At 43.6% G+C, this 14061-nt stretch overlaps 1 protein-coding gene across 1 annotated transcript; it reads left to right on the forward strand.

Annotated features, from left to right (window-relative positions):
* The first annotated feature begins 8971 nt into the window (after window positions 1-8971).
* Window positions 8972-9547, forward strand: LOC130887033 (vesicle-associated membrane protein-associated protein A-like). Its single transcript, XM_057789298.1, has one exon. The coding sequence runs from the start codon at window positions 8972-8974 to the stop codon at window positions 9545-9547; it is 576 nt and encodes a 191-aa protein (XP_057645281.1).
* The last annotated feature ends 4514 nt before the right edge of the window (window positions 9548-14061 follow it).

Consider the following 14061-nt stretch of genomic DNA (forward strand, 5'->3'; position numbering starts at 1 on the left):
CCCTCAGGTAGGCTGTGGACATCTGTTTTGGGGAGAAGCACGGTGAGTAGAGAGGACTTGTGGGAGATTCTGGGCAGTGTCATGAGGGTCCTTGTAGATTGAAATGGGGTTAGGGCTGGGCCGAGATGAGAACATGTCAACAGCTCAGTGTTCTCCTTTATCAAATATCATTTGTAGTAAGTGCTTTTCAATATTCTATAACTATTTAGCCTTGCCCCTTCAGTCCCAGTCCCCATGGGCTGTGTAAAAACTTAAAAAGAAAAACACCTGCACGTTTAGCTCTGCTTTATGATAAGAACTTGAAGCACTCTTAAGAGATTGTTAGTAGTGGTGCATAAGGATTTCTGGGGAAAACAGATCACAGAGATTAAGGTAAGGAGTGACAGACAGGAAGAGTTCAGGTCAAACAAAGAAGGAAAAGCTTGGGCAATAAGAGCCCTATCTTAGTCTGGAGCATTAAGACACAGTAAATGCAACATCTTAGCAATGCAGATTGGGTTCCGGTCTTCAGAACCCGGTGTTCGGAGCCTCTCATCCCTGTAGGGAATGGTAGGGACACTGATGTTACTGAAAGGAATGTGGCTTTCAAGGGATGGACCATGGCTTGTCCCAGGTTTTGCTGGTGGCCTTTGCAGAGAGAGAAGCGGAAGAGAGCTACGGTGTCAGTGCGTTGGAAGCAGGAAGCTGTCAACAGTTCCTGACCTTGACTCACAGTTTACCCGCGGGCTTGGAATTAGCTTGTTTATTCTTCATAACTTAATGAGCTACTACTCCATTTTGCAGGTGAAAAAAATGAAGTGCAAGATGGTTTATTAACGACTCCCCGAGATGATGTCACTCCCGTGTGAGAGCAGGAATCCTGTTTGTCTGCAGCCCTCATGGCTTCCTGTATTGTGTCGGGAGCCGCTCTCACACGGTGGGAAACAAAGGCTCTGAGGCCGGCCTGTGCCGCTTCGCAGCATATATGGGCAGTGCCACTTAACTGGCTTCTGGAGTAAGCCAGGAGTAGCAGAGACGGCGCTTATCTACTGAGCATTTACTCTTTGTGACTTGACCGTTTTCATAATTTCTTTAGATGGCCTTCTATTGCTATGGAAATAAGGACAGAGAGTAAATCCTCTGCAAAGCTCACACACTTAAGGGCGGAGCCACAGAATTCACACAGTTAGGGGCGGAGCCACTGAGCTCACACAGTTAGGGGCGGAGCCAAGGAGCTCACACAGTTAGGGGCGGAGCCAAGGAACTCACACAATTAGGGGCGGAGCCAGGGAGCTCACATAGGGACGGAGCCACAGATTTGGTTTGATGCAGATAGAAAAGAGGATCCTTGATTATATCTTTGCTTATGGTTATAGATTATTGTTACTATTATTATTATTGCTGCTGGTTTGTTTGTTGTTTGAGATGGTTCTCACTCCGTAGCTCTGACTGGCCTGGAACATCTCTGTAGACCAGATCAGCCTCAACTCACTGTGACTCACTTGCTTCGCACTCCCAAGTGCTGGAATTAAGGACGTGTCCCACAGTGCCCAAACTGGTGACAGTTCTGAAAGAGCACTCGGAAGGCCCTTGTCTTAGGGATGCTCATGACCGGAAAACCAGAATCGTCTCCTTCCTGTGTCGGTCCTTTCTGCTGGTCCTACGTGCCCCACAGACCGCTGCAGCGTAGCTAGCTCAGTACCATCAGTATGCCATCGTATTATTAACCCTTGGTGAATGTTCACTCCTGCCAGACATTGTGGAGCTTGTTTGTGCGTTATCTAATTCAATCCTCACTATAGCCTGCAAAATAAGTGCTTTTTCTTTTATCATTTCTGTTTTACATTACTGCTCAATGGAGTTAATCTTTCGAAGGACTCACAATGGTAAGTCACCAAGCAAAATCTGAAGTCCCAGACACTTAACTTTGGTTGTTTTTTTTTTTAAATCATTAATTCTTGCAACCCAACAGATGCTTTGTTATGGTTGTTTTGCTGATGAGGAGCTTGCAGTTTGAAGAGATTAAGTTCTGTCCTGCAATTGGTCAATGGAGGGCACAGACTGGGGCCTTCCAGTTGCAGGCCCGTGGGTCTAGGCTCTTCCCTACTGATGTGCCTACTGGCCCTCAGACTTTAGCTCTTCCTCCCCTACCCCTTCTCTGTGCTGTCCCTCCCACCAGGCTTTGTTCTCTTCTCGGTGACCCCTGATACTCATCTCTACTGGCAAAGTTCAGAACTCTACCACTGTATCACCTAGAAATAGGGAATTGTGCCCGACAGTTTGATGTCAACTTGACACAAGCTAGAGTCATAAGAGAGGAGGGAGCCTCAATTGAGAAAGTACTTCTGTAAGATCGGGTTGTACCCCGTCCTGTAGGGCATTTTCTTAATTAGGGATTGATGGGAGAGGGGCCAGTCCATTGAGGGTGGAGTCACTCCTGGGCTGGTGGTCCTGGGTTCCATATGAGAGCAGGCTGAGCAAGCCATGATGAACAAGCCAGTAAGCGCATCTCTCCATGGCCTCTGCATCAGCTCTTACCTCCAGGTTCCTGCCCTGTTAGAGTTCCTGTCCTGACTTCCTTCGATGATGGACAGTGGTATGTGTAAGCCAAATAAACCCTTTCCTCCCCAAGTTGTTCGTTCATGGTGTTCCGTCCCCGCAATAGTAACCCTAACTAAGACAGGTATCCTGCCTTGGCCCTGCCTTTTGGCAATCCTAAACCTCTGTTGAAAAGATGCAGACCGTGGTGGTCACAAAACAGGGAGACTCTCACACACAGCGCCTTTCCAGCTTGTTTCAGTCTACCGTGCCAGGGCGCTGACCAGAATCCTTTCCTGCACAGAGCTCATGGGCTCGAACTCTGTTCTTATGAAAATCAGATGGGGCAGGGTGGGAAGAGGAGACTGGGGAAGTCTCTGCCACCTTTAAGCCAAGGCAGAATTTAATATTGACAACGTTTTGTCAGGTCTTTAAATTTTCTTTTATGTGTCTGAGTGCTTCCTTTGCCTGCATGGATGCTTGTGCACAACACAAATGCCTGGTGCCTACAGAGTTCAGAAGAGGTTGTCGGATTCCCTGCAGTTGAAGTGGCATATAGCCGCAAGTCACCGTATGTGTCCTGGGAGGTGAATTTAAGCCGTCTGGAACAGGGTTCTTAACTGCCAAGCCATCTCTCCAGCCCCAGAATCTTGAAGATGTTAACACAAACACACTGTCTACAAATCGGAGCAGTATGGGGAAAAGACAGACAGAAAGACATGTTGCTAACTTCAGTGATAGGATTGGGTCTAGAGCAGCGGCTTTCAACCTCCCTAATGCTGCTGCGATCCTTTAGTACAGCTCCCCATGCTGTGGTGACCCCCCCCCACCAGAAAATAATTTTGTTGCTACTTCATAATTGTAATTTTGCTACTGTTGTGTAATTACAATGTAAATATCTGTGTTTTCTGATGGTCTTAGGTGACCCCTGTGAAAGTGTCGTTTGACTTCCTCAAAGGGGTCTCGACCCACAGGTTGAGAACCACTGATCTAGAATTTAAAATTCTGTGATGTTTGCTTGGTATGTGGCCTCCTCTCCTGTAGGCTGATCCCACTCAGAAACCTTGGCCCTTCCTCTTCCACCATGGTTCCCCTCTCCTTTCTGCACGCAGATCTGAGTTGCTGTCCTCTTTTCCAGGTTTCAGTCTAAATCCTGCACACTCACTTCTCAGGAAGCAGGAGGCCTTTTGAAATCCCCCTGCTCAGATAAGGCCCCTTTCCCTAAAGCTAGCTGAGACTCTTTCTCAAAAAGTTAGCTCACCGTTTAGGAGGTATGATGACTCCATTCCAAGAGGCATTATTCTGAAAGGAGGTTCCACTCCTCCCCCAACCCCTTTGGGCTTCTGGCCTCATGACAGGACTGGTCTCTGTGGGCAAGGCTCTGGAGGTGTCCCTGCTTGTATTTCACTCAGTCATTGTTACACAAGAGGACGGCACACCCATGGTGGAGGTCAGCTATTGTTTGGTCTGACCTCCATCCTTCCTTCTTTCCCTGGAGACATCACCTCAGATCTTCCTTTGAGTGGCTGGAGAAGGACTTCTGACTAAATCTGGCCAATCATGTATTTCATCTCTCAAGTCATGTGATTTGTTGAAAGAGAACTAATTCTGAGTATACCATAAGCAAGCCCCAACATAAATCACCACAGGACTGATGGGGCTACAAAAGGAGAAAGGAAGTCACCCAAATGGGAAAGAAAGAAAGTAAAGTTTCTGCCGTTTGCAGAAGACATGATTGCATCTCTTGAAAAGTCTAAATATAACCACCAAAATACAGACCTTCACAACCTCAGTAATACTGGGAGATACATCACCAACACACAAGAGTCAGTGTGCTTCTATGAACTAAAACTGAACTCTCCTAAAAAAGGAACAAACAAACATTTATGAACTAAAACTGAACTCTCCAAAAAAGGAACAAGCAAACAAACAAAAAGTGCTATTTTGGTACCATTGGAAGAAAAAAACAAAAAACAAAACAATAACAACAAAAACCTTAGGAGTGGATTCAACCAAGGAGGTAAACAATCTATAAATCTGCACCAAAAAAACTGAGAAAATGAAAGAAATGGAGGAGACAAATGGATAGTACAGCCCATTCGTGGATGAGACAGTTAATATTAAAAATACCTACACAACAAATCAATCTAAACAATCAATCTAGAATAATTAGTGCAATCCCTACAGCAACTGAATATTTTTCTACAGAAATAGGAATTAATCCTAAAATTCATATAGAACCCAAAAGACCCTGAATATCTAAGAAAAACATGAGCAAAAAGAAGAAAGTAAGGTACCTCACTGTCTAATTTAAAGTTCCACTTTGAAACTACAACAATCATAGCAGCATTGTACAGCGCAACATTACACATAAAGGCCAATGGGGCAGAATAGAGAACCGGTTAATAAACTTGTGAATTTACCATCAGCTGATCTTTAACAAAAGTGTCAAAGGTGTCAGGGACACACAGTGAAGAAAGGATGGTCTCCAGGGGGCCGAGGGATGGCTTAGCAGTTAAGAACATGCACTGACCTTGCAGAGGACATGTATTCAGTTCCCAGCAGTCACACTGGGTGCTTCACAGTAGCCTGTGACTTTAACTCTCGAGTTATCGGATGCCTCTGGCCTCCTCTGAAGACATTGCATCCATGTGCACATAACCCCACACGGACAAACACATAGAACTAAAGATAAAAGAGGAGAAAAGGTCTTATAGATGTTCTGAGAAAAGAGAGCACATGTGTGAGAGTGGAAGTGGACATCCGTCTCCTGTGCGAAAGTCAACTTGAGTGGATTAACCGTGTCTCTGAAATGTGAGGCAGAAATTGCGAACCTATTAAAAGACAGGGGTAAGTCTTCTTGGCATTGATTGGCCTGGACAATGCTTTATTAGCGTGACTTAAAAGCAAAGGCAGAAAAAGTAGAAATAGACACCACTTGTCTACATTTAACTTAAAATCTACATTTAACTTACACTACATTACACTACATTTAAATTACACTACATTTAACTTAAAATCTAAAATCATTCCAAGCTAGATGTGGTAGGGTACACCTGTAAGGATCATGAGTTCAAGGCTAGCCTAGGTTACAAAGCAAGAACCCTTCTCAAGAAAAATTTAAAAAAAAAATCACAAAATCTTACACGTGTGATGTGGTGAGTTGATGAATTAGTCTGACTTAATAACTTACAATACATGCATATATCAAAACGTTCCATGCCATAATTTATACATTTTTATTTGTCTATTATACTATAATAAAGCTGCAGGGGGCAAAAGGCTCTCCTTTTCTGGAGAGAGACTGTCTCTATGTTTTCTTGGGGAGACAGGAACCAGTGTTCTGAGAACAACTCCAATATAAGGAAAATTCAATGAGTATTTAGCAAGAGAGAAATGAATTAACCCAACACATCATTTCCTGTAGACAATACATTTCTCTTTGTTTTTTGACTTATAGTGGGAGTTCGACCAAGTAGAAACCAAAGCCTTAGCAAGCGAAGTTTCCAGTCACTGTGTTATTAAACGAACTCATGCCTATTAGGAAAGGAATGCTTGCTACCCATGACAATCGATGTTTCAACTTCTTACTCCTCCTTTGGTACCGGAGAGTGAAGAGGAATCCTGCCTGTGACTTCAGCAGCCTAGGCTTTGCTTGGGATCCAACCGTTTGTGGTTCCTTCTGAGTGGACTGAGGGGGTTCAGAACTTGTGACGATGCTGAAGGCTGTTATAAGGTCACACATTTTCAGATAATAGAAGTCTATGATGAATATCTAATTTTGTGGCTATGCCATGGCTTTTGAATGGACATATGTACTCTAGACTAGAGGCATGGGGAGCCCCAGTATTTGGAAGAGGTGAGAGAAAGGCAAGGATGATCACATTAACAGAATTAAGCAACTGTCAACCAAAAGATGTAGCAACTTCAAAAAGTGGAAATGGTATTTCTGGTGATGTTTCCTCCTCTTCTCTCCCCACCTTCCTTTTTGTTGTTTTGGGGTTTGTTCTTGTTTTGAGACGGAAACTCTAGTAGCCTAGGATGGCCTCTGACTAGCTCTGTGGCTGAGGATGGCCTTGAACTCCCTAATTCTCCTGCCTCTAGCTCCCAAGTGCTGGGCTTTATGGGCCTGTGGTTCCATGCTTGGCTGCACTGCTCTCTGGGTTGTGTCCCCTTTCTCTTTGCTCCAGACAGAGTTGTCCGTCTGTATAGCTCTCACTCTTGGCTGAACTCCATGCCTTGCTCCTGGTTTGGCAGGAACTGACAGACGGTGTTGCCTGGAAGCTTCCTGCCTTGCTGTTTACTCTGGGAGAAGGAAGTTCCACGGCTCTAGGTTAGCCTTGACCTAGTGACCCAGAATAGAGATCTGTACTTCCCATCTTTCCTTGGCACAAATCCCCACACCTTGCCAATGGACAAAGGTGGAATTAGGCTGGCTGAGGGTGGGGGGTTGGGAGTGGGGGATGCTAGTGCCGGTGTGTGGCACAGGCGGGGGAAGTTTAGAAGAGGCATGTTTTTCATTTGCCATAACTGAAGGTACACAGGACAAAAATGAGTCAATTGCCAGCCGACTCCGGCTCTGGTAAGGCTCCATGTCACCCTTTAGTGACACCCAAACCCTGCCTTCTCTCCTCCAAGCTGCCACACACGCCTAACCGTTTCTTGTGACTTTCTTAAACCACAGCTGGGATTTTGTGTGAAACTGTGGTGTCTCCAAGGGTTTGATAGACTCGGCTACACTGTTTACTTTGTAAATGGCGGAACCTGAGCAATGGTCATGTGCTAATGAGAATAATTCCACCCTCCCAGTCCAGTCTGGCCACACAGACACGCCTTGGTTTTTACATTAAGACCTTTCACCTGGGCGGTGTGTGTGTGTGTGTGTGTGTGTGTGTGTGTGTGTGGTAGAGCACTGGTGTAAACACGTGTAAAGCCCTGGGTTTGGTTCCTAGCACAACACCTTGTAGTAAGATGGTGGGATGAGCAGAAACACCTTGTGGCAAGATGATGGGATGGTGCCCCTCTGTTCCTTTAATGAATATTTGCTCAGCACCAGCAGCTGCTCAGACTGGGCATCTCTTATCTGTAGACAAGAGGCGGCCTTATCTAGGAGGCACGTGACTAATAAGAAACTGGAGTGTGTGATACAATGACTCTTCTCGCTGTGTACTCCTTCCCTTAACCACACAACCCGACAGCTGCATTTCCAGGTGAAGGCATCGAGGGTGAAAGGGACCAGCTGAAAAATGCTGTGCAGGTATACTCAGTCAAGGGGCAATTCTGTCTCCCACTTCTTCCATCCCACCCCTAGGGGGCAGAGGGAAGGGAGGCAGGAGTTCTCCATTCATTGTCTCTCAGGCCTGAACACTGATAAATTCCTTTAGTGTAAACACCACCTCTTGAGAGGGAAGTCTTTTAAGTGAAAGATGTAAAGTTCCAAGAAAGTTAATGATGCCCCCAGGTTTCTCTTTAGACAGAATCCTTTCTGTTGCTGGGATAAACACCATGACCAGAAGCCACTTAGGGGAGGAGGGGGTCTGTTTTAGCTTACACTTCCAGGTCTCCTGTCCATTACTGAGAAAAGTCCTTGCCGGAACTCCAGCAGGTGTCTTTAGAGGACTAACCCCCTCCCCCACAGCCCCACGCATCTTAGACAGCCCAGGCTCACAGGCCTAGGGAATGGTCTTCTCACATCAGCCATCATTGGTGACAGTCTCTCACAGATGTGAACATAGGCCCGCCCTTCAGTTTACGCTCTTCCCAGGTGACTCTAAGTTATGTCAAGTTGGTGACAAACACCCTAGGAGACTAGTGTGGAGGTGGCCCTGCATTAAAATGTACTTATTGCCACTAAATCATACATCTAAAAATGTCAAGAATTGTTAATTTTTTTTTTTTTTTTTTTTTTTTTTTGGTTTTTCGAGACAGGGTTTCTCTGTGGCTTTGGAGCCTGTCCTGGAACTAGCTCTTGTAGACCAGGCTGGTCTCGAACTCACAGAGATCCGCCTGCCTCTGCCTCTGCCTCCCAAGTGCTGGGATTAAAGGCGTGCGCCACCACCGCCCGGCTAAGAATTGTTAATTTTTTAACGCAGTGTGTATTTTTCAACATTTTTCTAATGTTCAGGAAAATTTTTTTAAAAGGACATCATCGACACTGTGTGTAGAGTCGGGGAGGGTTAGTAGAATTGAGATGTGCTTCTCCATACCCCATGTTTAATACACACGGACCCTCCTTCCACTAAGAAAGGTCGACACAGTTCTTTGACAGTTGAAGCTCAATAACCCATGTTTCTCTCTGAGGCATGATTTTACAAATCTCATATTATCACCCCACCCCCACCCCCAGCTATGTAAAATCCAGGGACGGGAGAATGCCCAGGATGGGAACGCGCGTGGTCACGGCGGTTGTGACGCAGAGACCTGGGACTGCGAACCGCCGTCGGCTCCAGTCCTCATGGCGTCCACCTCCCGTGCCACCGCAAAACCCTCGCAGATCCTGGTCCTCGACCCGCCTAAGGTCCTCAGGTTCAAAGGCCCCTTCACCACCGTCGTCATCACGCATCTTAAACTGCACAACCCGTCACTGAGGAAAGTGTGCTTCAAGATGAAGAGCACCAAGCCTCGCTGCTACTGCGTGCGTCCCAACAGCGGCGTCGTCGAGCCGGGCTCCACAGTGACTGTCGCCACCATGCTGCAGCCCTTCCGCTACGACCCCAGTCGGGAGGTTAAGCACAAGTTCATGGTGCAGACAATGTTTGCTCCCCCGGACACTTCGGATCTGGAGACCGTGTGGAAGAAGGCGATCCCCGGTGAAATTATGAATTCGAAACTGAGGTGTGTGTTTGAAATGCCAAAAGAGTCTGGAAAAGGGGACGAAAGCTTGAGACTCAGAAAGCCAGTGCAGCTCAACAATCCCAGGGTCGCCTCCACCACATCCTTGAAGAAGAGTCGCACCATGCCTCTTCCTATTGTTCTGCTTCTGATTGCAGCAGTTTTAATTGGCTTCTTTCTGGGGAAATTTATCATGTAGAGTGAGGCACAACGGTATCCCACACCCCAATTTAGATCAGAAACAACAACAATAACAACAACAACAACAACAAAACATCTTTTTACCCATCATCACATGAGAAGTATGATTCGTGGTGACCAACTTTGTGTGTGTGTATAGTGTCACAAAGGCTTCGCCTCTAATGATCTCTTGTGGTTGGAGGATGCAATAAAAAAAAAACCACAACAAACAAAAAAACTGTTGGGGTGCTGGACACATTGTATATTATCAGATCATCACAAGTCAGTCACCCATTCCGTGCCCGGTGAAATGCACCAAGAATTGTTCTTTTGCTTTTAATAAGAGTTCAAGAATGGTTCAGTCTTGTAAAGGTTTATTTTGCGAGTTCCTTTGGTTTTTAACCTGCTGTGTGACCTCTTGATATACGGTTTATTGGGATTTGTCAACCCACTCTTTCTGGAAGTACCGTTCGGTGGGGGGAAATGGTATCTCTTATCACACTGCTAATATGGCAAAAATAATCCTATCCTTTCTGAGGTAATTGTTGGCTGAGTTTTTCACCTTTACAAATCTGCCCCCGTGGAATTTAACATTTTTTATTGTTTTTATTGAGCTATACATTTTCCCGACTCTCCTTGTTTCCTCCCTTCTTCCTTTCTTCCCTCTCCCTGCCCCTCCCCACACTCCCAGTTTACTCAGGAGATGTTGTCTTTTTCTTCTTCCTAAGTGGATCCATTTATGTTTCTCTTAGGGTCCTCTTTGTTGTCTAGGTTCCCTGGGGTTGTAGACTGTAGTCTGATTATCCTTTGCTTTATGTCTAATATTCACTTATGAGTACATACTATATTTGTCTTTCTGGGTCTGGGCTACCTCACTCAGAATGGTTTTTTTTTTCTAGTTCTGTCCATTTGCTTGTGAATTTCAAGCTGTCATTTTTTTCCTGCTGTGTAGTACACCATTGTGTAAATGTATCACATTTTCCTTATCCATTCTTTGGTTGAGGGGCATCTAGGTTGTTTCCAGCTTCCAGCTATTATGAATAATGCTGCTATGAACATAGTTGAGCACATGTACTTATGGTATGATTGGGCATCCTTTGGGTATATGCCCAAAAGTGGTATTGCTGGATATTGAGGTTGATTGATTCCTAATTTTCTGAGAAATCACCATGCTCATTTCCAAAGTGACTGTACTTCCACCAGCAATGGAGGAGTTCTCCCCTTACTCATATATACAGCTTTAATAAGGAAATAGACTTATAGGACCACAGGTTCCCGCGGAGAACAGTAAAGACAGAGTAAAAAGGGGCTGCTGGGATCATGCCCGGCAGATTTATCAGTAAACATTAGCCCAAGGCGAACATGCCCCCAATGGGTGGGGCTATATCCCTACATCTCCCCCTTTTGTCTAAATAAGATAGAACTAAACCAAATACAACTATATACAATAATAACAAATAATAAATATAACAAACAATATTGAGAACAAAAGTTTTGCTAAACATTCTATCTCAAGGAGTCTAAATAACATAAAGAGTAACTACAATTATATAATCTTTAACTCTGTCAAAGATCTGAGAAGGGAATAAATATTACTTAACAATCGAGAGATATCCAAAATGTGCAACAATTGACAGAGACAACTGACTACCTGGGCAATCACCCAAAGTCTCGTTTGTAATGTTGAATCAACCAACTTTGGCTAAGGCCTAACATAACTGGCATACCATTCTTAGAACTATCCTACCCTGTCTTGGCAGGATAAGACAATCCTGTTTCATCCACTTAGGGATATTCTGTATCTTTGTCAGAAGTTGAGGTATGGGCTTTTCTTAACCCAAAGGCCAGTTCTGCCAAGAAGACAAGCTCCCAGTGGAGTGTCTTTGGTGCTCAATGTTCTCTCGGGAGTAGAGTGGCGTTGCCAGGAGTAATTGTGTCTCATTGGCACAGAAATTTTAGGTTAGATTAAAGGCCATTTTCTACAGCTCTTCGAAGAGGCTGAAGATCATACTATCTATACTAAATATAATCTCTATGTAACTAAAAGACCTGATTAACTTAAAAATAAATATGACAAACATATAATTCTCAATACCTATCTAACTTGAAGACTAAAAGAATAAACAACTGTGCAATATATGAAGACAATGATCTTCAATTGTAAACAATGTCATAGTATCAGAGGTAGAAATGTACATTGTAATATGGTAGATGTATCAATACAATATAGACAAAGTTATAAGCATACTCATACAAAAATAGAGGTAGTAACACTCACATTCAATATATCGATATACAAGAAACAGTACCAATACAATTTTCTATAAACAGTAATTCACAAAAACCAATCATCCCATAAAACCAGTTAATCCCCCTTCTTCCTCCTCTTTTTTTTTTTTTTGTCCATAAAAATATCACCCCATCCCCTCAACCCTAAACCAACCAGTAAAAGATGTCCCTAACCCTGAGGGCAAACTCTGTTGGGAGAGGGGATGTCGTCCTCTAAGATTGCTTCTAGCTGACATGGGGGCGACGTTCTTCTTAGGGGGGTCCTGTGAAAGCAAATGATGGTAAAATTCCCAAATTAACCTTTGACCTAAGAAAATTGTAACTAGTCTCAGAGCATTTTGAGAAGGTCCGGCCAGAGTAGCCTGTCATCAATGTTTTTGATCTTGGCCATTTTGACAGGTGTAAAATGGTATCTCAGAGTTGTTTTGATTTGAATTTCTCTGATTGCTAAGGAAGTTGAATATTTTCTTAAGTGTTTTTTGGCTATTTGAGATTCTTCTATTGAGAATTCTCTGTTTAGATCTGTATCCCATTTTAAAAATTAGGTTATTTGGTATTTTGGTGTCTGGTTTTTTGAGTTCTTTGTATATTTTGGAGATATGTCCTCTGTCAGATGTGGGCTTGGTGAAGACCTTTTCCCATTTTGTAGTCTGCCATTTTGTCTTGTTGGCCATGTCCTTTGCTCTACAGAAGCTTTTCAGTTTCAGGAGGTCCCATTTATTTATTGTTTCTCTCAGTGTCTGTGCTGCTGGGGTTATATTTAGGAAGTGGTCTTCTGTGGCAATGCATTCAAGGCTACTTCCCACTTTCTCTTCTATGAGGTTCAGTGTTGTTGGTTTTATGTTGAGGTCTTTGATCCATTTGAACTTGAGTTTTATGCATGGCAATAGGTATGGATCTATTTGCATTTTTCTACATGTTGGCATCCAGTTATGCCAGAACCATTTGCTAAATATGCTTTCTTTTTTCCATCTTATAATTTTAGTTTCTTTGTGAAAAATCAGGTGTTTGTGTGTGAATTGATATTTAGGTCTTCGATTCGGTTCCATCGATCCTACTGTCTGTTTTCTATGCCAATAACAAACTTTAACATTTTTCTTAAGACCTGCTAACAGATTCTTTTCTGGCGGCTTGAGGTGTCTGTTGTGCCATGGGCGGTTAGAGGAAAAGTACGCTCTGTGGGAGTTTGAAATTTATATTGCATGCTTTTCTCTTGCAATGAAGCCCTAACTCCTACTTTACTATTTGTAACTAAAGTGCCATTTATTGAGAAAAGGAGTTGATAGACCTTCAAGCTATTGCGGTAGTTTGAACAACTGTAATTGATTTGCTTTCCAGAAATATAAAATAATTTTTCGAGAAGTGCTGTATGGCGTTGAGTCACGTATGTGCCATGCAGTTGTCTTGGGTTTAAGTCCATTCTTGTCATTTCTTATTCCACTGTCTTCTCAAGCCAGACTTATTTGTCTGGATTTTGAAGTATTAGCCAGCCTAATACTCCTATTACTTTGTAACAGATTTCATAATCACAGTTAAAAATAGGGTGTGTTTTTCTCCTGTCTAACTTAACATTCCAAATGAGTTTCCATTATGGAAATTTAAAATTACTGAGCAAACCCCAGGAATTTCCTTTGCGAAAAAGGACTTTTTCTTTGCAGATCAAACTGTTAGTCACCTAAAATACTGTCCAGGATAAAGGCTCACTCTGGATTCTGATATTTTCTTGCACTTGGCCTTATGGCTTCAATTATCTTATTCATACTGAAGAAAATTTTGGGACCTCAGAAGATACATCACATTTTAAACCGAGGCTAGCCTAATACTTGTGAACTTTTATTCTTGAATTTAGATGTTGGTTTTGTCGAAGATGTGTTGTACCAGAGGGAGATTGGCTCATGGATTTCAATGTGGTACAAAGAATTGTGCCAGGTTAGGTCTGTCAGCACGCCTTATGTAAGAGTGAAATGGTCCCAACTATTATGGTTGTCTTTTCATTTCAGATGTGTTTGACTTGGTCAGATCATATGTGTTGTGACTGTTCCCTATGGTATCTTTAGAACCTCTTGCTTGTGTGCGGAAATTCGCGAACACTACGTGCCACTGCGGGCGCTGCTAGTATTGGCTGTGTGCCGGCTGCTACTGTTACCTCCCTCCTGATATCTGGAAAAGCATGATTAAAACAGTCTACAGTTTCCATCCCACAGTACCGATCTATACGTACCACTTACCGCTCGGTAAATAGTC

This window comes from Chionomys nivalis, chromosome 14, assembly GCF_950005125.1.
Source record: "Chionomys nivalis chromosome 14, mChiNiv1.1, whole genome shotgun sequence".
In the NCBI taxonomy this organism is placed as follows: Eukaryota; Metazoa; Chordata; class Mammalia; order Rodentia; family Cricetidae; genus Chionomys; species Chionomys nivalis.